The sequence below is a fragment of the Gastrolobium bilobum genome, unplaced genomic scaffold, assembly GCF_033153095.1.
Source record: "Gastrolobium bilobum isolate Gb01-03AN ecotype WA unplaced genomic scaffold, APGP_CSIRO_Gbil_v1 utg35049, whole genome shotgun sequence".
In the NCBI taxonomy this organism is placed as follows: Eukaryota; Viridiplantae; Streptophyta; class Magnoliopsida; order Fabales; family Fabaceae; genus Gastrolobium; species Gastrolobium bilobum.
In genome coordinates, this window is record NW_026896872.1 from 123,277 (window position 1) to 148,034 (window position 24,758).

General features: G+C 35.1%; 2 protein-coding genes across 5 annotated transcripts; both read left to right on the top strand.

Moving 5' to 3' along the window:
- The first annotated feature begins 1,105 nt into the window (after positions 1 to 1,105).
- LOC133302559 (beta-ureidopropionase) lies at positions 1,106 to 9,325 on the top strand. 2 transcript variants are annotated; one of them, XM_061502361.1, is made up of 6 exons: positions 1,106 to 1,329; positions 6,719 to 6,826; positions 7,571 to 7,759; positions 7,846 to 8,073; positions 8,156 to 8,380; positions 8,581 to 9,322. In XM_061502361.1, exons 1-6 carry the CDS (start codon positions 1,204 to 1,206, stop codon positions 8,944 to 8,946), a joined length of 1,242 nt encoding a protein of 413 aa, XP_061358345.1. In that variant the 5' UTR covers positions 1,106 to 1,203; the 3' UTR covers positions 8,947 to 9,322. The 2 variants fall into 2 exon arrangements, with proteins under 2 accessions (XP_061358345.1, XP_061358346.1); XM_061502362.1 differs by lacking the exon at positions 1,106 to 1,329 and adding an exon at positions 6,329 to 6,378 and having other exon boundaries at positions 6,706 to 6,826; positions 8,581 to 9,325.
- A 1,392-nt stretch (positions 9,326 to 10,717) lies between these two features.
- LOC133302563 (protein EXECUTER 1, chloroplastic) lies at positions 10,718 to 24,347 on the top strand. 3 transcript variants are annotated; one of them, XM_061502367.1, is made up of 14 exons: positions 10,718 to 11,252; positions 12,038 to 12,154; positions 12,287 to 12,352; positions 12,903 to 13,009; positions 15,324 to 15,405; positions 17,605 to 17,838; positions 17,908 to 18,384; positions 18,500 to 18,623; positions 18,753 to 18,922; positions 20,715 to 20,789; positions 20,976 to 21,068; positions 21,194 to 21,342; positions 23,739 to 23,817; positions 23,939 to 24,347. In XM_061502367.1, exons 1-12 carry the CDS (start codon positions 10,881 to 10,883, stop codon positions 21,284 to 21,286), a joined length of 2,010 nt encoding a protein of 669 aa, XP_061358351.1. In that variant the 5' UTR covers positions 10,718 to 10,880; the 3' UTR covers positions 21,287 to 21,342; positions 23,739 to 23,817; positions 23,939 to 24,347. The 3 variants fall into 3 exon arrangements, with proteins under 3 accessions (XP_061358351.1, XP_061358350.1, XP_061358352.1); XM_061502366.1 differs by having other exon boundaries at positions 17,605 to 18,384; XM_061502368.1 differs by lacking the exons at positions 20,715 to 20,789; positions 20,976 to 21,068; positions 21,194 to 21,342; positions 23,739 to 23,817; positions 23,939 to 24,347 and having other exon boundaries at positions 17,605 to 18,384; positions 18,500 to 18,662; positions 18,753 to 18,884.
- The last annotated feature ends 411 nt before the right edge of the window (positions 24,348 to 24,758 follow it).

Here is a 24,758-nt window from a genome sequence, read left to right on the forward strand (position 1 = left end):
CCAAAACGACGTCGTTTTAGATTAAAAAATTATAATGAAAACGACTATTATAATCGTGAAATAAATTATAATTACAAAAATACCTTGATTTCCGTCTCAAAACGACGTTGTTTTGGGCTCAATGTAAATAAGTTATCTACATTGACCGTAGAAAAAGCGAACCCTATATATATATATGTAGGGATTTACATTTCTACAGCTGCTGTACGTGCAGCAATCAAATAATTGCCATATATATATTTAAAAGCATTAAATGCGGGGAATCATAAACATATAAAGGATGAAAGCATTAAATATGGAGAATCATAACCATACACCTGTCGTTGCTGTACATAAAGCGGCTGCAGAAATAATTTTACCATATATGTATATATAGAGAGAGGGTTTGATTTTTGTAATTATAAATGATATAAGTTATGTCATTTTAGGAGAGAGATAGACACAATGAATGAAAATCATGATGGACAAAGTGTGTGATTTTTTTTAATTTAAATTTTAAATAAAAATATTTTGTGTCTATCTCTCTCTTAAAATGACATAATTTTATATCATTTAAAATGATAAACACTTTTTTTCATATATATATATATATATATATAGGGTTTAGTGGATGTAAAGTGACTGCACCTAAAGATTGGTGCAGTCATATAAAATTACGTCGTCGTTTTATAATGTAAAATTATTAAATATGAAGAATAATAACTATACAAAGGTAAAAATAAATATAAAACATTAAATATGGGGAATCATAATCATACAAAGTTAGAAATAAATATAATATTTTTATTTTCTACAATTAATTTTAAATGCGAACTTCTTTTATTCCACCTAAAACGACGTAGTTTTTAGGTGACTACACCAATACTTATATACCCTCATATTATAAATCAAATAAAATAGTTTTGCTTTGTATTTCCTTTGTTTAAAAAAAAAAAATACACACTTTTTTCCTTTATTTATTAAATATCATGCATTATTGCCGACCCAATCCAGATAAGACAAAAACTGAGTGTGATTACTGTCGATTGTGATTTGATCAGGAGCAATTCTATTTCAAAACAACACGTAAGGAAACAAAATAATAAAATAGATTAACATGCGAAAGAAAACAAAACATTTATTCATAAATAAGAACATCATCGCTCCAGCGTCACTCTAGTTTCACCCATTGACGCTGCTGTTTGAGATTGAAGAACGTGGGAGATGGAGAAGACCCAAAACGGAGAAGGGAAGGAAGAATCTAAGGCCTCTGGTGGGGATGCTTCTATTTGTGGCTACGATTCTCTTCACCGTCTTCTCAAGGAAAATCTCAACCCACATCACTTTAAGGTACCCACTTTTTGAAGAATTTATGTTCTAAAGTCAATTCCTATTAAGGCTTGACCTCACTGATGCTATATTCATGTCAATAGTTAAGTTTGTATTGGACTTTTTTTTTTTATTGTTTCGTGTCATGGGTTTGTGGGTTTTCCTTTCCATATACAACTTTTTTCAAGGGATCTGACCATAATAATTCCTCTATTTCACGTTGACATGCTGAATTGATCTTGTTTATTTGTTTCAAGTGTCTTATGATGGCAAATTCTGTATATTCTCATATATGAAAACTTAGTATATCAAGCACTTACATCAGCTATATATATATACAGTACACAAAGCATGAGATACACATAAGCTATGCACTTAAACTATAACAGAAAACTATAAACTGAATTCCGTGATTTATGGAACTGATGAAACTGATTTCAACATATCAGTAATCATCCACGTGAGCTTCTATCTTCTCCACGTCAGCTTCTATATTCTGCAACACCCCCCACAAGCTGGACGGTGGATGTCACGAAGTCCAAGCTTGGAAATAATCGAAGAGAAAGAAGATGGATGAAGGGCCTTTGTAAAAACATCAGCTAACTGATTAGAGGAATCCACAGGGAACAATTTCAGCAAGCCAGCTTGAAGTTTCTCCCTTGTAACATGGATATCAATCTCAATATGTTTGGAACGTTCATGGAGAGTTGGATTTTTAGCAAGGTAAATGGCAGAAACATTATCGCAGTATACATGAGCTGCTTGAGAACATGGAACATGTAAATCAAGAAGTAAGTAAGTGATCCATTGGAGCTCACATGTCAGCGAAGCAAGAGCTCTATATTCGGCTTCACTAGAGGAACGTGAAACAATAGGTTGCTTTTTAGAACGCCAAGATATCAACGAAGAACCAAGGAAAATACACATTCCTGAAACGGATCTCCTTGTATCTGGGCAACAAGCTCAATCGGAGTCTGTGAAACCACTTAGCTGCAGTGAATTGGATGCTGGAAAAAATAAACCAGTTGAAGGAGATCCTTTTATATATCGCAAAACACGATTGGCTGCTAACAAATGATCAGAAGTAGGGAAACCAACAAACTGACTGAGTTGTTGGACAAAGAATGAAATATCCGGTCTTGTAGTCGTTAAATATAACAAATGACCAATAAGACGACGAAAGGAGGAGGCTTCAATTTCATTAAGAGCATAGCCTTGATTGCGAGACAGATGAAGTGAAGGAATCATGGGTGTAGAGGAAGGCTTGGCTCCCAAAAAACCACTGTCTGATAGAATTTCTAATGCGTATTTCCTCTGATTCACAGCCATTCCATCTTTTGAACGTGAAATCTCCAAACCAAGGAAATATCTCAAATGACCCAGATCCTTTATACGAAACTGTGCATCCAAAGCATGTTTAACTCGTTGTATTTCAGTTCGGTTGTCCCCTGCTAAGACAACATCATCAACGTACACCAACAGAGCAGTGAAAGAAGCATCAGTTCTTCTGACAAATAATGAGTGATCTACCATTGATTGTATATAACCGAGAGCAAGAAGAGCAGTGGAAAGCTTTGAATGCCATTGTCTACTAGCCTGCTTAAGGCCATAAATTGATTTTCGTAACTGACAGACTTTACCAGGAGAGGAGGTAATACCCGGTGGCAAAGTCATGTACACTTCTTCGTTCAAATCCCCATGGAGAAAAGCATTATTCACGTCTAATTGTTCAACTATCCAATGTCGAGTAGCAGCAATAGAAAGTAGCACCCGAATAGTAGTCATCTTAGCTACGGGGCTGAAAGTATCAAAATAATCCACCCCTTCTAGTTGGGTGTATCCTTTGGCAACCAATCTCGCTTTACAACATTCAGCTGAACCATCAGCCTTATATTTCACTTTATAAACCCATTTGCATCCAATTGTATGTTTCCCAGGAGTAAGAGAAACCAAGTCCCATGTATGATTGAGTTCCAAAGCAGAAATTTCAGCTGCCATGGCTTGTTGCCGGCTAGGGAGCTTGGAGGCTTCAGTGTATGATTTTGGTTCTGTTATAGTTGTGACATTGAAACAAAACTGGGTGTATGCAGGAGAGCATGAATCATATGATAAAACAGATGAGAGGGGGTAAAGGGTACCTGAGGAAGATTGAGTACGTGAAATAACATGGTTGCAGTGGAAGTCTATGAGATATCCTGGTTGCCTTCGAATACAAGAGGATCTACGAGGTGGTATGGGGGGAGGAGTATCATGTATAATATCAGTAGGGGAACATGGCTCTGTTTCTGGAGCAATTGTGGGAAAAGAAATGAGTCTAGGGAATATTTCATCAAATGAAGTATGGGAAGGAGTTTGAAAAATAGGTGAAATAGGTGTGTGTATGTCAATAAAAGGAAACACCAATTCATAAAACTCAACATTTCTGGATAAGAATATGCGTTTAGAAAGCAATTCAAGTAGAATATGTCCCTTGGTACCCTCTTGATAACCAAGGAATATGCATTTCTGTGCTCTAGGGGCAAATTTTGATCGATGAGATTGTAAGGTGGAAGCATAGGATAGGCAACCAAAGGTTTTAAGATGATCAAATGAAGGTGGTTTCTGGTATAAGGTTTCATATGGTGTTCTGTAAGATAAGAAATGGGTGCAAAGGCGGTTGATTATGTGTGTGGATTGAGCAAGAGCATAGCACCAGTAAGGATGGGGTACTTTAGATTGAAAAAATAGGGCACATGTGACATTCATAAGGTGTTGGTGTTTCCTTTCAACAATGCCATTTTGTTGAGGGGTTTCTAAACATGTAGTTTGATGAAAAATGCCTTTGTTTTTGAAGTAATCATGCATAAGGAACTCTGGTCCATTGCCACTACGGATAGCCTTTACTTTGGTTTGGAATTGGTTTTCATGAAAGGTTATAAATTGTTGAATGGATGCTCGAACATCTGATTTATGTTTAAGAAAGACAAGCCAAGTATAGCGTGAGTAGTCATCAACAATAGATAAAAAATATCTATGTCCATGAACAGAAACAACAGAAGCGGGTCCCCATATATCCATATGTAACAGTTCAAATGGATTATTTGTTTTACTAGTACTTGAAGAAAATGGCAGTTTGCGCTGCCTAGCATAATGGCATATGTCACAAGGTGATACAATTTTATAAGGAATAACAGGAAATTTGGAAGACATGTGTTTTAAAGAAGTGGGGGATATATGGCCTAGTCTAAGGTGCCAAAGAATGTGATCATTGCTACTGGTTTTAACACTAGAATGACAGAAAGCATCATTATTTGAAGTGGTTGTATCTTGTATTGGAGAGGCAGCCAAGATGAAAAGACCTCCATGTTGTTTAGCTGTACTAATCTTCCTCCTGGTAGGCTCCTGTTTAATGTAGCAATGGTCATTAGAGAAAACTAAGTAACAAGGTAAGGTTGAAAGGAGTTTATTCACAGAAATCAAGTTGACACAAAATTGAGGTACATATAGAACATCATATAGTATCAAATCATTTGAAAAATGAATATTTCCTGCATATTTTGCCATAACTTTGGAACCGTTTGGCAAATTAATGGACACTGGGTTTATTTTATGGAATGAGGCAAGGTTATAACATGAACAAGTTATATGATCAGTTGCGCCAGTATCAAGGATCCAGCGCAACTGTCTACCTGTCAATCCATTTGTTTCAGCAGTCAGTGCAGAACTTTGGACGAGGTTAGCATGGATAGATTCCTTTGATGATTACAAGACTTGCATAAGATCATGAAATTGCTGAGAGGACAAAGTAACAGTCGAACCTTCATTACTGTTTATAACAGTTGAACCTTCATTAGAATTGGCTTGAACAACCGTATTTGCAACCTGAGCTCTCTTTGGTTTATAACCTGGAGGAAAACCATGTTTAAAATAACAAGTTTCTACAGTGTGGTTAGTCATTTTGAATGTATACAAAACTTTGACTCTCTACCACGTCCTCTGCCTCCAGTATAAGAAAAACGTCCACGACCTCTATTTGAAGTGAAACTTCTTCTGTTATCGTCGACTTCACTGAGAAAAGCCTTTGAGTTCTCATCTGTTGTGGAATTAAAATGAAATTCCCTTTCTTGTTGAGACAACAGTGAGAAAACTCTATTAACATCAGGTAGAGGATTCAATAGCATGACTTGAGATCGGACATGAGCATATTGCTCATTTAATCCTTTCAAGAAACGGATTGTGTAATCTTGATCTCTTCGAGTACGAATCTCAGAAAGAGCGGGACAAGTACACAGGATATCACATTTGCAAGCAGGTAGAGGCCTCAGGTTATCAAGTTCATCGCACAAACCTTTCAGATTCATGAAATAGTTAGCTATTGTTCGATCTCCCTGCCTCAATTTGTATACATCCTCCTGTAGATCAGAAATTCTGAACATATTTGCTTAAGAGAATCGTTCCTTCAAGTCTTTCCATGCATCACTTGCACGATCAATCCATAGAATAGAATGAAGAACAGATGTAGAAATAGAACGGTGGATCCATCCTAACACAGTGGTGTTGCAACGTTGCCACGCACTATAAGAATGATCCATTTCTGGTGGTGGTGGTAAACTTCCATCAATGAAACCGATTTTATTCTTTGACAAAAGTGCCATAGACATAGCTCTAGACCACATGTGGTAATTCTTTCCATCAAGTGGTGTTGAAACTAAAGCTTGTGATGGATTTTCATTGGGATGAAGATAATATGGATGTGATGAGTTGGTGAAAAAATCGAAAGGCAAACTTTGATTCGCCATTGATGAACTTCTTCAGAAAGTATATGAAAAACGAGTGAGAAAAGAAAGAGGCTGAGAATCAGAGCTTCTTGAGAAGCTCTGATACCATCTTATGATGGCAAATTCTGTATATTCTCATATATGAAAACTTATTATATCAAGCACTTACATCAGCTACATATATATATATACAGTACACAAAGCATGAGATACACTTAAGCTATGCACTTAAACTATAACAGAAAACTATAAACTGAATTCCGTGATTTGTGGAACTGATGAAACTGATTTCAACATATCAGTTATTATCCACGTGAGCTTCTATCTTCTCCACGTCAGCTTCTATATTCTGCAACAAAGTGCTCCTTTGATTTTTCTGATTTGGTTGTTTGTATAATTAGCTATATATTTGATGTAGCTTTGCATTTCCAGCATTATTTGAACAATTGGGTAATTTCTATTTTATTTTTTATTTTTTGAAAATTGAACTTCCTGGATACTTGTGTACTTGCTTTTGAAAATTATTAAAACTTCATAGTAAATGGATCATGTATCTTTCTTCTTAAATTGTGTCGATGCATTGGTGCTTGCATCAATTACAAATTAAATTGGCCTCTTTTCTGATGGCTTTCCACGCTAGTACTGTGTTGCAGGAAGTGAGCCGTTTGCTTACTGGGCTTAATTGTGGAAAAGTACTTGAAACAATTGCTCTCCCAGAATCTGCTACAGCTCTCTCTGTGGAACATGGTTTTGATCTCCAGGTACGAATACAATCCACTTTTCTTTATATGATTCAGTTTTTTCATCATAAGGTGAAAGGAATGTTGGATTAATTTGCTTATACTACTTCCTTAGAGTGACTGATTTGTATCTGAAACAATTGTCTCGATACCTCAAGAATATCTGTCTGATGTTTTTTCATTCATGGATTTTGTGTTTTACTTCTGTTGAAATATTGCATATATATCTCTAGGAAATGAGACTGCAATTTGCATTTGGGAATTTTTGACACACGTGAGAAAAAAATTGGTTTCTCAGTTTTCTTAATAATTATTATGAACATTAAACATTTTAGAAAGTGAATTTCACCTTTCTTACATGTGTTTCCAGCAATGTTCAGAAGGATGTGAATTCACTTGGCTTAAGCTAGATGAGTTGTTTTTATTTATACTGCCAAGTCCACATCCTGCAGGAGCAAAAATGGAAGGAACGAGTATAAGGATGCATTCAGGCATACCTTATAGCAAAATGCACTGACACTTCTCATTTCTCCTTTTTCACTCACTTCTCATTTATAGCAAAATGCACTGACACTTCTCACTTCTTGTCTGGCTGTTGTCTGTTAAATCATTGTTGGAATCTATTGGCCCTTATCAGATAAATAATATATGGTTTTAGTTTAGTCCATTAGTTAATCACAGTTTCTTTCTTCAATATAGAAACACTATCAGTTATTTCTGCTTCATTTCTGGTTGATCTGATGATTTTAAGTTGATTTCTTTCAGGCGTTTGGCTTTCATGCTGACAAAGAACTATTAAGAGAACCTCGAGTAGTGAGGGTTGGTTTGATTCAGAACTCTGTTGCCCTTCCAACAACTGCTCACTTTGTGGACCAAAAGCAGGCTATCTTTATGAAACTAAAGCCAATTATTGATGCTGCAGGTTCTTCCGGGGTCAACATATTATGCTTGCAAGTAGGTTGCATGAGTATGAGCATTTGTCAATTGATTTCATATTGTTATCTGAAAATCTTAAATGTTTTTGTATAATTCCATTGCAGGAAGCATGGATGATGCCATTTGCCTTTTGTACACGAGAGAAGAGGTGGTGTGAATTTGCAGAACCAGTTGATGGGGAATCAACAAAGTTTTTGCAAAGCTTTGCACTGAAATATAATATGGTGATTATAAGCCCAATTCTAGAGAGGGATATTAACCATGGAGAGGTTATATGGAACACTTCCGTTGTAATTGGAAATCACGGCAATATAATTGGAAAGCACAGGAAGGTAATTGCCTAAGCATTCTGCTTCTAATTTTAATGCAAAAGCTTCTCTTTCAGCTATCTCATGAACACATAAAATTTGGCAGAACCATATACCAAGAGTTGGAGACTTCAATGAGAGCACATACTATATGGAAGGAAATACTGGCCACCCTGTATTTGAAACAGCATTCGGAAAGATTGCCATTAATATATGTTATGGTAGGCACCATCCTTTAAATTGGTTAGCCTTTGGCTTGAATGGTGCTGAGATTGTTTTCAACCCTTCTGCCACTGTTGGAGAACTCAGCGAACCAATGTGGCCAATTGAGGTTAGTTGCTTTATATTTATGGAAGGACAAACTAGACTCTTCTCAGCTAATTCTTGTTTCTGTTGCTTAGATTGAATATAACTCTTTCATAATGGGTTACAACTTATAACTATGATTTGATGCTAATGCCTATAGATTGACAGTTATCATGAAACTAGTGCATAATAGTATATGGCTTAGAAGTGTTATTGTTTTTTCAGGCACGTAATGCTGCAATAGCAAATAGTTACTTTGTTGCTTCAATCAATCGTGTTGGGACTGAGACATTCCCCAATCCATTCACTTCTGGTGATGGGATGCCAGCACATGCAGATTTCGGGCACTTTTATGGATCCAGTTATATTTCAGCACCAGATGCATCCTGCACGCCACCTCTATCTCGTAACAGGGATGGCTTGTTAATAACAGACATGGATCTTAACTTATGTAGGCAGGTTAAAGACAAGTGGGGTTTCACAATGACTGCGCGATACGAGTTGTATGCAGAGACACTCTCCCACTATGTGAAACCAGACTTTGAGCCCCAAGTCATCAGTGACCCCTTATTGCACAAGAAGTCCTTGTAATCTGTACTAGAAAGTGTTATGATATGTGTTTACTGTTTTTAGTTTAGACTGTGCTTTGTGGTGGCATGGCCAAAAGATACAACCTTAAATAAAGTTTCAATGTTACAGATTGATATATTAAAATCAGGTCTTGAAAGACTATAAAGAACAAAGGAAAACTGGAGGGAAAAAAAAAATCAGTTCTGTTGAAGGATTTTATTGCTGAAGCATTTCGGTATGTATTGTGTCATTTGTGTGTGTATGCATTCCAATATTCAGTAAAAGGTTTGAGTGGGCACTTGTTTGGTGATGTCTCTTTGAATTATGGTGGAAGTATGTAATCAGTGTGTTCTTGAATTTCTTCCTAATTTTTTACTTATTGTGTTGGTGCTAGTACTGGAATTTAGGGAAAGATGAGTCTTCAATGTGTGATCCATTGATTTGAGCTATTCTTTGGATTTGTACTGGTGTGTCTTCAATTTGACAGAATGTGCTTGTATGAGCCATTGTCTTAAGTCTTCAATTTGTGCTGGTAAGATTAAAAAAAAAGGCCTTGGAGAATAAGGAAAGATAAAAAGTGAATGGATCAATTTATTTATTTTTTCTTTTTTATTGCTTTAATAAAAAATAATTTTTGGGAATCTAATGTAGCACATAGGAGGGACTAGATGGGAATTAAAGAAATATATGTTAGTAAATTTTGATTCCAACGTGCCCATCCAAATTGCTATAAATACTAACGAAAGGATATGTCAATCTCAAAAAAAATGAAATATTATGATAAACATATGAAAATAAAATGAAATAAAACTGAATTCCTTATCTAAGCTATTAGGAATTAGTTTCTTACTTGTTTTCTATGTTTTCTTTATCAAATGGAATATTTGTTGCGTTAATATTAAAAGTCTTGTCGTTTCCACATTTGTCTCTTGGTGATCATTTTTATTATTAAGGAAATAAAATAAATAAAAAGAGAAACATAATAAATAGTCATATTTTTAATAAATGTTCAAAATTAATATCAATCAATCCATATTTTTGTGAAGAACGAGCTAAATTTCTTTTCTAAAAAACTAAAATCTAACTTTTGCAATTTTATTTTCTTTTATAAATTATGTTAATTTCATTTAATTGTTGTTTTTATTTTACATTTAAAAAATAAAAAATAAATTTTTTAAATTTATTAAAAATTTACTCATTTGATATTTTTTTTTTATAATATACGAAATATAAAATTAAGTTTTCATTCATTACGCAAATATCAAACAACTCAACCTCAATTGAATTTATCAGTTTATACAATTTTTTTTTTAAGTTTGGTGTTTGTCATTTTAAATGATATAAGTTATCTCATTTTAGGAGAGAGATAGATACAGAAAAATAGAAATCGTGGGAGAAAGAAAGTGACAAACACTTTAAATAAAAAAAAAAAAAATGTGTCTAAAGGACAGAGTGTTATGTCATTTAAAATGACAAACACTTTTTTCTTTTTCTTTTTTAATTCCAAACCCAAATTAATTCAACCAGTAGTTTACTACAACAACAAAAATCAGCCGGTAAATTGAAAGAGTTGCATTTTAACCTTCTCCTTGAAAAAAATTATTAATTTTAGTGCAACCTGTTATCCCAAAGTTTTTACTTGTTTTTTAATTAAACGACCAAACCCGTCAATAGATTACCCACCATGAAAAGGAAAAAAAAAAAAAAAGAATCCAAAAAGGGTAGAAAGGAAATTCATCCTTATCCCTTAAATATTGCTGAAAAATCATTTCAGCCATGAGGAACCATCCACAGTGAAGTTGCAAGCCTCATGTTTCATTTCTTCTATTTAGAAAGAGCATTTAGCAACAACAACACCAACATACATAACCATATCCCAAACTTTCTCTTTCTCTATCTCTATCTATCAATCAAACACAGTAATATACTCTCATCTCATCTCATCACATCATATCATGGCTTCTTACATATATCCTCCTCCTCCTCCCAAACTCACCTTCCCTAACCAAAAACTCTCCATTCCTTTCCCTCTCAGAAAACCCTCACTTCTTCCATTCCCTTCCCAATCCCTCTCTCGCTGCCTCAACTCCGGCTCCGATAACCACAACAACGCCGCCTCTGACCGCCGATGGGATTCCCTGCTCCACGACTTCGTCAGGAACGCCGTCAAGCACTTCGATTCCATCATGAAATCACTCACCAACGACCGCACCGTCGATGCCAAAGAAGATGATGACGACGACGACGATGAAGAATGGGATTGGAATCGGTGGCGCGAGCATTTCGATGAGGTCGACGAGCTCGAGCGTCTCCTCTCCATTCTCAAGGTACGCGCGCGACGTAGCTGCGATTTCAATTTGTGCATATTTGCGTTGAGTTTTGTTTTTGCGGTGGTTATACATATCATATCCTGAGTCGATGTTAATGTGTTTCCTGATTCGTAAAAGAGAGAGAGAGAATTTTGATTTTGCTTCGTGAAAATCTTCTCTTGAAAGATTTAACTACTTTTCTGAGGAATGGTCATATGTAGAATCAGGAAATGTATCTAAGAACCAAAACCTACAGTTCGAGTAGTTCACAACTCTAGGATACTCTCCTGTCTCCATAGTATGCCATCTTAACTCTGTTCCAATTAAAATAAGCATTCATCTTTTTTTTACCCCCAAAGCCTTGGTAGGCTTGCAGTCCAAGTAAGGAAGTTATTTCTCAATTTTCTTGCATTCTTTAATACAAAAGTCTTCCCGTGACTAGACACTCTACGTGGCCTACCTTTAAATCAACCAGGTTAATTAATTGCTTCCAATTAATGTTTATTAGCAATTTACCTTGGTTCACGAAAGACTGTTGATTGTCATAATCGAAAACAATTTGCTTTCAGTTGACACTTAACAGTCATGTAAACCACATAGTCCTGAAGGAGGTTTTGTCAAATTTCAATGGCAACTCTTAATGTTACATGAAGAAAGTAGAAACCTATTATTATTGTCCATGGGAACTCTCATGCCATTTCCACACTTATGTGGGATTTCTTTGAACAGTATATGATTCAAATTATTGGCTAACTTTTTGGTCTTGTGACAATTAATTGCTGACATGATTTTGTGCTCAACAGTCTCGGTTAAGTCGTGCTGTATATTTCGAGGATTTTGAAGATGCTGCTAGGCTTAAGGTGGCAATTGCAGCTGCAGCTAACAATGACAGTGTTGGAAGAGTGATGTCTCATCTCAGTGTAGGACTTTTGATTTCCATGATGGTTTTCTGATAAACGAAGGCTTTTTTTGGGCTCTAGTTTTTGTGCTTTCTTTTTTCACAATTTTGTGAGTATTTCACGTATATATATGCATGTTTTCTAATCTTTCAGAGAGCCATAAAAGAAGAGCGGTATGGTGATGCAGCTTTTTTAAGAGATAAAGCTGGTGCTGGACTTGTGAGTTCTCATAGAATTTGTTTAATGACAACTTGCATGAATATCTTTGCAATGTGGTGGGAATAGAACGTCACGTGAAATGTAAAAGGGTGACCTTTGTAATACTTGTACCTGCTTAAATTGCTGTTTTGAAAATATGTTTGCACATCAAGACAAGACCTTTCTTGCCACTTTATTCATTGTTAGGAGGAGTTGTATGCAGACTAAATTTATTCTTAGAGATTGCAATCAGCTGTGGAATCTAATGATAGTCAATATTAGGAGATAGCAGATAAGAATCCTTTTATGGGCATGTTTGGTTTGCTTATTATTGTGCTTTTATATTGTAGGGTACATTTCTTTTATTACTATGGCTAGAATTATGGTTCTAATTCACTTACATATGAATTGGGGGATTGTATCCTTCATTTTCTTTTAAATGGATTTAGTGTTGCATGCTCTGCCAACAAATTGCACTGTTTTTAACATCTATTTTGACTTGTAATGTTGTTGTATCTCTTGAAATCATGAATAAAATTATTTAAAATTACATATGTATTGGCTCTTGCAGGTGGGTTGGTGGGCTGGTATTTCAAAAGATGTTAATGATACACATGGTCTTATTATCCGCATAACTCCAGAGCATGGAAGATATGTGGCAAGGAGTTATAGTCCTAGGTAATTTCTATATCTTGAGGATAAAAGCATGTTAGGAAATTTGCCTCTTTCATGAAAAGGAAAAGCTTATTTTGGTAAAGGAGATGCTCCACCACATTAGCACTGTACTATTAAGGAACGGATTATGTGAACGTCTCTAAAATATTTGGGTTAGAGTTCTGCTACCTTAGATATGTGGCAATTGGTAATTCATTATTTTTTATGATTGTCAATTATTTCAAATTATACCCAACCTGAAATTAAAAGCCATGAACTATGGGACCTTTTGTTGGGGATGGGGGAGTAGGGAAGGGTGTTCAGGAATAAGTTGAATTATTTTTGTGCTTATCCTTTCTGCTAGTCTTAGCCCCAAAGTAGCTTATGTGGGTTTGAAAAGCTGTTTTAATAAGGTCATCCAAACATGGTCAAAATGCTTCATATGTTCCTATTGCAGTAGATAAACTAAAATAAGCTCATACGAATGGGCCTTAGCTTATGTGTTTGTACATTTGTAGCTCTAGCTCCTTTGTGTATAAATAATGATACTGGAACAGTAACTAGTTACTAGTTGGATTTGTGTCTCCAGCCTTTTTCCCCCTATTTTAAATTTAGCTGGTATGTATTCAAGACGGTGGGAAATTGAGTTAGCCAACAGCTCCCTAGTGAGATTAAGGTGTGATAATCAATCAGCTATGCATATTTTCTCTAATTCAACGGAGGACAAAATGTATTGAAGTAGATTGTCATTAGCAGAACCCTGTTTCTACTTATATTTAACAACCAAATAATAATTATCAGATTCATTTACAAGGCTTCAACGTGGGTTAGGACTTATTTCATCTGTAACAAACTGTGATATCTATACTCCAGCTTAAGGGGGAGTATTAAAGATACGGGATGCTCATTTGCATGTACACTTGTGACACTATTTCCTATCATTCTTGGTATATGCATTCAGTTAGTGGGAGCCTAATCAGTAAGGTTAACATTTAAGTGTTCTCTCTCTTTCTCTGTGTTCACACGATAATATTACAATGACTTGAAATGAAACATCTTTTTCTACCACCATGTTTGTACAACATTTTCTGCTTGATACAAACAGAATAGATACCAGTCGATGTACATAATTGGTATGTCTTATGTGCATAAACTGAGAAGATCAATGGTGGGAGGGATTGTTGGGAAGTAATATTGTTAGTAATATAATATAATATATAAAATTATTTATCAGTCTTCACCTGACAGTTTAAGCTTTTGGGAGAGTTTGTTGCTTGACATGTATATTGTTAGAAATATCATATAATATATAAAATCATTCATCTACCTTCATTTAATAGCTCAAGCTTTTGGGAGAGTTTGTTGTTTGATATTGTACCAGAGCCTTTTTGACCTATGTGGTCCAAAGTTCAATCTTTGCCACCCCCATTCTTCTAATAAATATTTAATTGTGGAATTCCTTAACATAGGTAGGTGGGTCTGTGTATTGTCCACCCTTTAAGCCTAATGGACTCTTGTGTGAGGGGCGCGTTAGAAATATAATATGATACATAAAATTATTCGTCTATCTTTACCTAACAACTTAAGCTTTTAGGAGAGTTGGTTGCTTGACAAATATGATGATTATTTTATCATAGATCAGTTTGTTGAATTACATAATTGTTATTGAGTTAAGTTGCTTTGACCTTAACTCCCTCTTCAAATTATGCCTGTTCAGTACTGACAAGCTAATTTATTGTATAGTTTTTCTTGCTTTGCTAACCTTGTCGTTGACTGTCTTCTAAAAATTTAGCTGGTATTATTTTAAATTAATATGAGGATCTGTAGCTATATAACCTTTGACCAATTTGATGAGCTAGCAGCCTAGCACTTTTTTGTCATGCTTCCTTCAGCACCTTTAGGTGCTTGTTCATATTGATGAACACCTTGGTCAAGATGAGAAACTTATCTATGATTGAATGAAGTAATTAAATAGAAAATTGAAAATTCCTAAATAATAGAGAAACAAGTATTACTCTGGGGCATATTATTCTCGGGAGTCTAAGTGCTGAATTTTATGAATCGGATAGACCAGGGGTTTTATGCTCAGAGGTCATTAAACGAAGATGTATACAGGATACTATAGTTCTCTATATAAAATTTACAGGCATTTTCAGTGCCATCTGTTTTCCTTGTATAAGATCTATCTTGTGGAGTTAATTTATTATTTAATGGTCTTGGAAACAACTTTTCACTTTTGGATGAGTTTCAGGGCATTTATGTACGTGAGATGTTTTAGGTGGTCCTGCTACTACCTTGTGTAGCTTGTGGTGTTAAAACTTTTGCCATATTTTTGTAGGCAACTTGCAACATCTGCTGCTGGTGTTCCTCTATTTGAATTTTTTCTTACAATGGATAAGAAAGGTGAATTCAAGTCACAGGTATCTCTTCTTGAATGACCCCATAACTTCCATTATTTTCTGTTGGGATCATTGCAATATAAACATCTGGTAATCATCTCCAAAATTTGAGCTAAATTACATAAAAATAGATAAAATTAATTGCACTGAAGATGGATTCTCTTTCCCCATTCAAAATTTTGCTATCTGAATATACGAGTATGCATAGGATCATCTTCTATGCTGACTGTTAAACAGGTTTCCTGTTTGTTATTCTGTTTAAAAAGCCAATATATGTTTAATCATGGGGATGATGGTGGTGCAACTGGGATTACATGCAAGAATGAAGTGTATTGCTTGTAGTTCACAATCCAAATTAAGTTTCAATTTATGGTTTATTTCATATACTAATGTATCCTAATTATTAACATGAGTATAATAATTTGCTTGTAGATATTCTGTTCCAAAAAATATAAACAGTATGGAATGCTAACCAATGTGGATTTTTAGTGCTGAGTTGGATTTTATTAATAGAAATGGAGCCCTTTTGGGTTTTATTTTTTTAGTAGGAAGAAATGCAGATTCAAACACATTTGGGCAATTTTACTTCCTAGTGTTCATATGGAGCTTCTATTGTCTTAGTGTCAGTGGACAAATGTGATCTTAGAAGTTATAATCATAAATAAAGATTATTGTGGGGAATGTTGTCACACTTTTGTGACATTTCTGACTTCAGTTATGGGCATCTATTTGATTCTTTTGGATTCATGCTGAGTTCCCCTAAATACAAAGGATTCCTTTTGGCATTTTAATTTTTAACTGTTTTGTTTCTGTAATCATAGTATGGGGCAAAGTCGCAAAACTTAGTTGAATCATATTGTTGAATTTGTACTTGTTTGTGGCCCACTCATTTCATATGAATTGAAATTATTGAGAAATTTATAATATATATATTCCTACATTGGGAATGCTAACCTCTTCTCCTTCATGTGTAGGTTAGCACTCTACACACACTTATTGGTAAAAAAACTACTTTTGTCTCTTTCAACTCAACTTAAATCAGTTAAATGCCACTTTCTAATTTAGTAATTAAACACTAATATTAAATAAGTAAATGTTTATCTCTCCTAATAGTTTCCAAATTTATAAATCTTTCTCTCTCCAAATATCTACCAATCTCAAATTTTTATCTCATTATTATTTATAAAAATTAATAATGCAGTAATTTGCTTTCCTTTTTATTAAAAAAAGGAGAGGCCTCAATGTATTATTTTTAAAATAGTAATAAAATAACACAACTATAATTTATTTCTCTATCATTAAAAAATAATAATAAACATTATGCATGTACAATTGATGCCATGTAATTTATTGTTATCATTGATGTTTAAAATTATCTATTATTGAATTATTGACTGAACAAGATTAATATTTTTAATTGATAAAATTTATGAAGTTGGTAGTTATTAGGATTTAGGAAAGATGGGGGTTTAATTGGTTGTTATTAAGAGAGAGAGAACTATTTATGACAATACGGGTTATTAGGAGAGAGAAATAGTTATTAATTTGTGTGAAGCAACCATCTCACCCAAAAGCGTAAACTGGTGGGTAAGGCTATATTAATGGTTTTATATATCTCTAACACACCCCCTCACACAAGAGCCCATTGGGCTTAAAAGGTGGATAATGCACAGGCCCACCTACCTGTGCTAAAAGAGGATCGAACCCGTGACACTGAGGCTCTGATACCATATAAAGAACTAATTCAACCCAAAAGGTTAAGGTGGTGGGTGAGGTTACATTAATGGATTTATATATATCTAACAATTTGATTGATTAGGTTGTTAATTACTAAATAGACATCGTTGTTTAGTTGAGCAGAAAGTAATAAAAATGGTTTGTTACGTACAATAAAAGAGTATACAGTGCTAACCTACGCATGGAGAGTAGTAATACACTTGTTAACTGCATCCAGAATAGAGGAAAAAGTTTCAAATGAATATTTTTTTGTTAACTTTCCGAAGTTTGGGATTAAACCAGTTTGTTGCTGTTTCAAGTTTTGCTAATACCTCGTCATTGTTTTATTTTCTCTATTCAAAAGGTACCATACAATAGAGACAGTAAAATAAAATAACAATTATGATAACTATTTTACGAAAGAAAAGAGAAAAAAAAAATTATAATAACAATAATACAGAAGTTATCCGATAGCAATACTGCAATGGGATATTCTTTTTTCAGGCTGTGTACTTGAAGCGAAGAGGGGCTTTCAATGGTCCTCCAACAACCTCCTCTAAAGCATTGGATGCTGCTTCGAGATTGAGTTCAGTGGAGTCTACTGAAGATAGAAGTGAGCTGTTTGTTGTGAGTACTGAAGATATGGATAGTGGAGATGAGAGGAAAGATGGCTCTGATCCTGCTGAGGGTATGCCTGGATTTCAGAATGTCTTGAAAGATATGATTCCTGGTGTAAAGGTGAAGATTTTCAAGGTAATAACTCCAGAGAAAGTAGACAAGGATCTTATATCTAAGGTGATTGAGCAGATAATTGAGGAAGAAGAGGATGAAGACGAAGATGAAGACGAGGATGAAGATGCAGATGAAGATGGTGATGATGATGAAGGTGAAGAGAATGAAAATGATACAGAAAGTCTGGAACTGGACATTAAGTCTGAAACTGACCGAGAGGGAGATGATGGGATTGAAATAAATCCTGGTCTGGGAACTTTTGAACGTGAAGAACAGAATGAAATTGCAGTCAAAGTTGTCATTGGTGGTCTTGTTCAGAAACTTTCCAGCAATTTATCCACTAGAAATTTGCTTCGAGTCCCTGCTAAGCTGGAGATGAAGGGGCGTGGTTCATTTTCCTTTACTGTTGAAAAAGAAGTCAACCAACAGGATGGTCATGATAAAGGAAATTCTCCATTGGATAAGTCAACTAAGTTTCAAGGTCGACGCAGAGCTGATCATGTTATTTTTGACCTTGCTAAATTCATTGGAAGGGGAAAGGTACCCTCAAAGGTAGGTTCAAGTAGTTGAATAGAAACTGCGAACTATTATTTTTTTCAGAATTCAATATCCTTGTAGAATCTAGCCATAAGTGGTTTAGACTATAATGCTTTGCTTCATTTTTTAGGTGCTGAAAGAGGTGGGAGAATTAATAAGTCTCACTCTAAGCCAAGCCCAGAACCATCAACCATTATCTGGGTCAACTATTTTCAATCGCATTGAAATACCAACTTCGTTTGATCCGTTAAATGGTGATTTTCTAGAGAACTTATCGATTTGATTATTATGAGGTGCTGAATATTGGCTGCTGACACTAGGATGTTTGTTTTTAATCTGTAGTGTAATGTAAACTAAGTAACAAATATTTTCATTTTCATCAGGTCTATACATTGGTGCACATGGGCTTTACTCATCTGAAGTTATTCAAATGAGACGTAGAGTTGGTCAGTGGCAAGAAGAGGATGGGGCTAAGGAGCCTTCGGATCTTGAGTTTTATGAGTATGTAGAAGCGTTGAAACTAACTGGGGATCCTTATGTACCAGCTGGCCAGGTAATATTGTAAAAAACATTTGATTGACTTGTACAAACTATTAAGAGGGCTATTAGATTATAATGTAAACCATTAAAGAGGCCCTCACTCAACAGCTTAAGCTTTTAAGTTGAATTGGTTCTTTACATGATATTAGAGCCTCGTATCCCAGGTTTGATCCTCGCCGCCTCCTATTTTCTTTGTGGAATTTCTTAGCACTGGTAAGCTGGGCCTGATGCATCATATACCTTTCAAGCCCCATGGCTCTCTTGTGAGTAGGAGTGTTAGAGTATAATATAAACCACTAAAGAGGCCCTGACCCAACAACTTAAGCTTTTGGGTTGAATTGGTTCTTTACATTGGCGAGCCTAGAGTAGTGGTAAAACTATTCCTTTGTGATTGAAAGATCACGGGTTAAAATCCGAGAACAGTTTCTTTGCAAATATGCAAGAGTAAAGCTACATATAAGAATTACCCTCATCTTATCCTCTCCAATCAGGGTTTAATGGGGAGTGGTTTTTAGTACAAAATTATTTTATTTATTTTTTAAATCTCCGTCCTTTACTACACTCTGTTGTAATATTGGTTTCTCTGTATGCAATCTGAGCTCCCAGGTGAAAGAGGGAGGGGGGGGGGGGGGGGAGGTTTTGAAGATGCCACCTCTGCATATAGAAAATGCAATGTTTGATTGTGCTAGCAAGAATTTGAGGATGTTGTTGCTGAGAAATATGCTACGAGCTGGAAACCTTGATAGCAATGGTTTTTCTTATGGAAATTAATTATGCTTTTGATTGCAATGGTTTTTCTTATGGAAAGTTATTATGCTCTTGATGACCGGAAACCTTGATAGCAATGGTTTTTTATGGAATGTTATTATGCTCTTGATAACTGGATTTATCTACCTTGATTGCGTGTACTCGCTGGATACTTCTTATTTTCTATCAATTTTAAAACATTTTTAAAATATACATTAATATTAATAGTAACTAATACTATTTGAATAAATTTTAAGGTAATAAATGATTATTTGAAGTCAAATAAAAAGCATTACAAAGCTAAATATTATTAAATATTTTCTTTATCAATAAATAAAAAATATTGATAATTTAATTGATAAATATATGGAAAAAGTTGTATATAAATTTTTAAAAATACTTAGAAGACTTGTTTTAACACTGTGAATTGGTTACTTTAGTCATGCTTTGTATAGTAGGAAGATGAGTTCAAACACCTTCACTATTATTTTTTATCTGGAGAAGGTCTAGAGAGCCATTTTGCTGTCTTCCAATGTATTGCAGGGATTTTTCTGCCTTTAATGTACTGTGAGTGTGTTGTTGAGCTTAAAACAGATCATGGACAGATTATACACAAGGAAAATGTGACTCCTGTATGTTAACTCAGAAAGTGTTTTTCCAGTTTGTATAGTTATAACCTATTGTTTAGCACTGAAATGATGTTTTTTGAAGTAACATGGCTAGTAAGGTGCTGGATGGCTTGATTGATTGACAATTTTGATTGCTGTCAAGCTGGTAATTGTTGTATGCATTGTGTTAGCATAAATATCTGCTGGCTATCAATGCCAGCCCCATACATAATTTGTGGGTGTTCTATAACATGGATATATTATGTTTTCTGCTATATTAAAAGCATCATTATGGAATTATAGCTATTGTAGTATTGACTTGAGTTTAACAAAATCCAAGATATCTGTTGTATCTTTTGTAACAAACATGCATTCATTTTATGGAGCTAATTTTCTCATTATGCAATCTTAATCAATCATCTCATTAGTCATGTTCCTTTATCTCCTTAGGTGGCATTTCGTGCAAAAGTTGGAAAGAGGTATCAACTTCCTCATAAAGGGATAATTCCTGAAGAGTTTGGAGTGGTATAAATTATTATTATTTTTATTTAGGGGGTCCCAATTAAATCTCAGTGCTTTGTCTATTCCCCCCTCCCCCCAAACTCCCCAATCCCCCAAAAAAAAAATGTTATTAAATTGGCATTGATTCACAATAAAGAAGAGAAGATTATTATTGTTCTGTAGTCTACTCTGATGTTTTTGACATTCCAGATTGCTCGCTATAAAGGTGAAGGGAGGTTGGCTGAGCCAGGGTTTCAGAATCCTCGATGGGTTGATGGTGAACTTGTGATTCTAGATGGCAAGGTTTGTATTCTTCATTCTTGACTAATTATTTAATCTGTGCTGTTATAATTCCAGCTTGTAATTACCCTTTATTACTTTTGTGCAAATGTTTCTGATTGCAACTTACCTTTTGTCGATATCTGCAGCACATAAAAGCAGGGCCAGTTGTTGGATTTGTGTACTGGGCCCCTGAGTATCATTTTTTGGTCTTCTTCAATCGGCTTAGGCTTCAACAGTAGGGTTTCGTTGTTCATTATATCAGAGACTTGTAAATTCTTTCTTCAGATTTTTTAGCGTAAGTTCTCATTTATGGTTAATATGTCATAGAAGTAGTCTCTGATATGAAATGTATCTTCTGCATCAATTTTTTTCTCCTTCTGTATTGTTAATATGATCTGTGAGTACAAACTTGAAATAGATCAAATCTGTAGTTATCTACAAATCTGCACATGATGTTAGATGTGGTGTCTTTGGTTGGAGCAACATGCTTGTATTTATATTAGGAATTATTTGACCCTGAGCTTGGCCTACCTTATTAATAATTAAGCCCAGGCTTAGGTTTTTTAAAAGGCCTTTTTAGCCTAACAGGCCAGCCTTTTTTTTTTGTGATTTATTTACTGTAATACACAATGCAGTATTTTGTTAAAGGCTTAGGTTTATTTGAAACCTATAAAGCCTAAGCCCATTGACCTATTCGAAGACCATGTAATATAGGCCATTAAATAGGCTTTCAAGCCATGCCAAGCTTTTTATGTTTCATGAGCATGTAAGGCCAAGCAAAAAATAATCCTGTGATAGGAAATAGGTCAGGTTAAGGCCAATGTTTTGATAATGTGACTTGACCTTTTCAAGTTAAGCCTAGCCTAGTCCATTTCGGCCTTTAGTTTTGGGATATTTTCATGGCTTTACTTTAGTGTTTAGCTGATGGTTTCCTAAATGGCTTTGTTATAAAACTTGGCTCAAACTGATAGGTTGGAAACAGTGAACCAGAAATCAACCGGTCCAAGTAATGGCTCTGTTCATATTCTTTTTAATGAGTAGGAAATTACTCATTAAAGTCCGAAAAGGTAGCCTAAATTTTCCCTAACAAAATGGATTGGATACATGTTCCTCAAGCTTGTGTCGAGCAATTAGGGGCATTAGCTTGTCGTCGAAGCCATAACTCAATATGAGAGGCCCTGGTGGCATAATTAGTCCCCTCCAACTTATCCATGGAAATACTAGAGGTTCTATAGTTTGTTCATGTTGAGATATATAAAATCATTAATATAGCCTCACCCAACAGCTTAAGCTTTTGGGTTGAATTGGTTCTTTACATGATATCAGAGCTTCGGTGTACCGGGTTCGATCCTCACCGCCCTCCACTTTCTTTTAAGTGGAATTTCTTTCTTCGCACAGGTAGGTGGGCCTGTGCATTGTCCACCCTTCAAACTCAGTGGGCTCTTATGTGAGGGGGCGTGTTGAGATATATAAAATCTGTTGAGATATATTAAATCATTAATGTAGCATCACCCAACAGCTTAAGCTTTTGGGTTGAATTGGTACTTTACATGGTATCAGAGCCTCAGTGTACCGGGTTTGATCCTCACCGCCCCCCACTTTCTTTCTAGTGGAATTTCTTTCTTCGCACAGGTAGGTGGGCCTGTGCATCGTCCACCCTCAAGTCCAGTGGGCTCTCGTGTGAGGGGGCGTGTTGAGATATATTAAATCATTAATGTAGCATCACCCAACAGCTTAAGCTTTTGGGTTGAATTGGTACCTTACAAAATCATTAATATAGCCTCACCAACAGCTTAAGCTTTTAGGTTGAATTGGTTCTTTACAGTTCAAATAAGGGAACCAGTTTTTGGAGCATCAACTTTTGGGTATCATCAGCCTTATGAGGGATTCTTGTTCAAGCTGTGGTTTTTTCTGACGATGAATAGCCTTGGAAAAGGATGGATAAGAGGTTCGTAGAAGAATGTCAGGTTCCAAAATCTGAAGTAATCTAGGTAGCGCATTCCTTCATGCAATTAAAATCACTAGAGAGTAGTTGAGAAAGGAGGCACATGCTACAGCAGAGGATGACAAGCTTCTAGGTCTTTATGATCATAGGTTTTGGAGACTCTGAAATTGGAGCCACTCAGAAAACTAAAGATTTACGTGGCTGGTTTGGAGCACTGCCTTGCTCAGTCACCACCAAGCTTTGGAACATGGTGGGTAATTGGTATGAGATTGTTTATTACCGTTAGCAGTGGTTCAAAATGTTGGTTTTCCCCCCCATGCTCTGGATATCATGTAAAACCAGAAGAAAAGGAGAAAATTTTGAAATGGGAAGCGTGAAACTCTTTAGTGCTTTGCTTTTCTTTTATTACTGAATATGAAACTTCTGTAACACGTTTAGAGGTATACTATTATATATGGTTAGTAACATAACCTGTAAAATCATCAGCAATTATTTACACTTATCTAAAAGAAAGCAAAGATCTGTTTATAAAATAGAAATTCTTCCTTCAATTGTTGTGTTGTTAAGTGTTGGGTTTTTGTTTTATTCTGTATCTTTTTTTTTTTGTGTGTGTGAATTTTTATTCTGTATCTTTGGTTTTGGTTTTTAGTGGAATTGGCATGAAGTGTCTGGGTGTTTCTAATTATCTTGAAGATTTCATGTTACAAGCTTCTTAAATATATGATTGAAGATTGTTGTTTTTGTAGGCTCCAGGTTTTGATGAATGCTAAAATCTTGTGCTCTAATGGAAGACATCACCTATCACTGCAGGGTCTTCCATTTAAGGTATCCAGTGTTTAATTCTAACTACGTTAGTGTTTAATTCTAACTACATTATATGGATTTTTTAGTGAACGTCAATTTTCTCTGATGTTGATTTTCATGTTTTTCTCTCTCTTATGTACAGCTTCAGAAGATTTTAACCACCAGCTTTCTGCCAAGCAGCATAGAATTTGAGCGTTTGGCTGCTTGTCTAGTTCTAACTCGACTGACTGGGGTATCTTAAAGCTTGGTTGCTGTAGCTTGACTAATTATAGAATGAAGGGGGATTCATAATATCAGCACTAAAGTGCAATGTACTGGTCTCTTCATTCCGTGTATTATGGAGGTGTAGTGTTCACAGGGTATCTTTCATCAACTTTGTATATGGTTCCTAATTTTTTTTACAAGTTATATTCCCTTGTAACGTATATTCATAATCATGCTTAGTTTAATGTGTGCAGGGTTTATATCATTTTTTTTTATTTTTTTTTTTGTAATAGGGTTTACATATCATTGTTCTTTCTGTTAGGATGAAAGAAATCTTTCATTAAAAATGGCATTATTTTATCTTCTCATTTTGATTAGTATTCAGTCTTTGGTATTTAGCTTCCTATTAAATTTATATTGCAGAATTGAAGGTCCCGAAAGGGTCTTCCCAAAATTTTGATTACAGATTTGATTTGGAGATGACAAAACCATAGTGCCTTTTTTCAATCCCGGCCTGACCTTCCCTCAATGAACTTGAGTGTATGCCCAGTTACCTTATGCTTTGCATTTAATTTATTGAGACATGCTTAAAACTTGGTTTGTGGTGGAATGAAAATCGGGTGAAAGTTTATGTTTGGGAAACTGAGGAGGATATAGAGGAAACAAGAATGAGGATAACATTTGTCCTTAATTTTCCTAATATCAATCTCCTTATTTATAAACTAAGGAGAACTATAGGACATAAATGTAATTTTAAT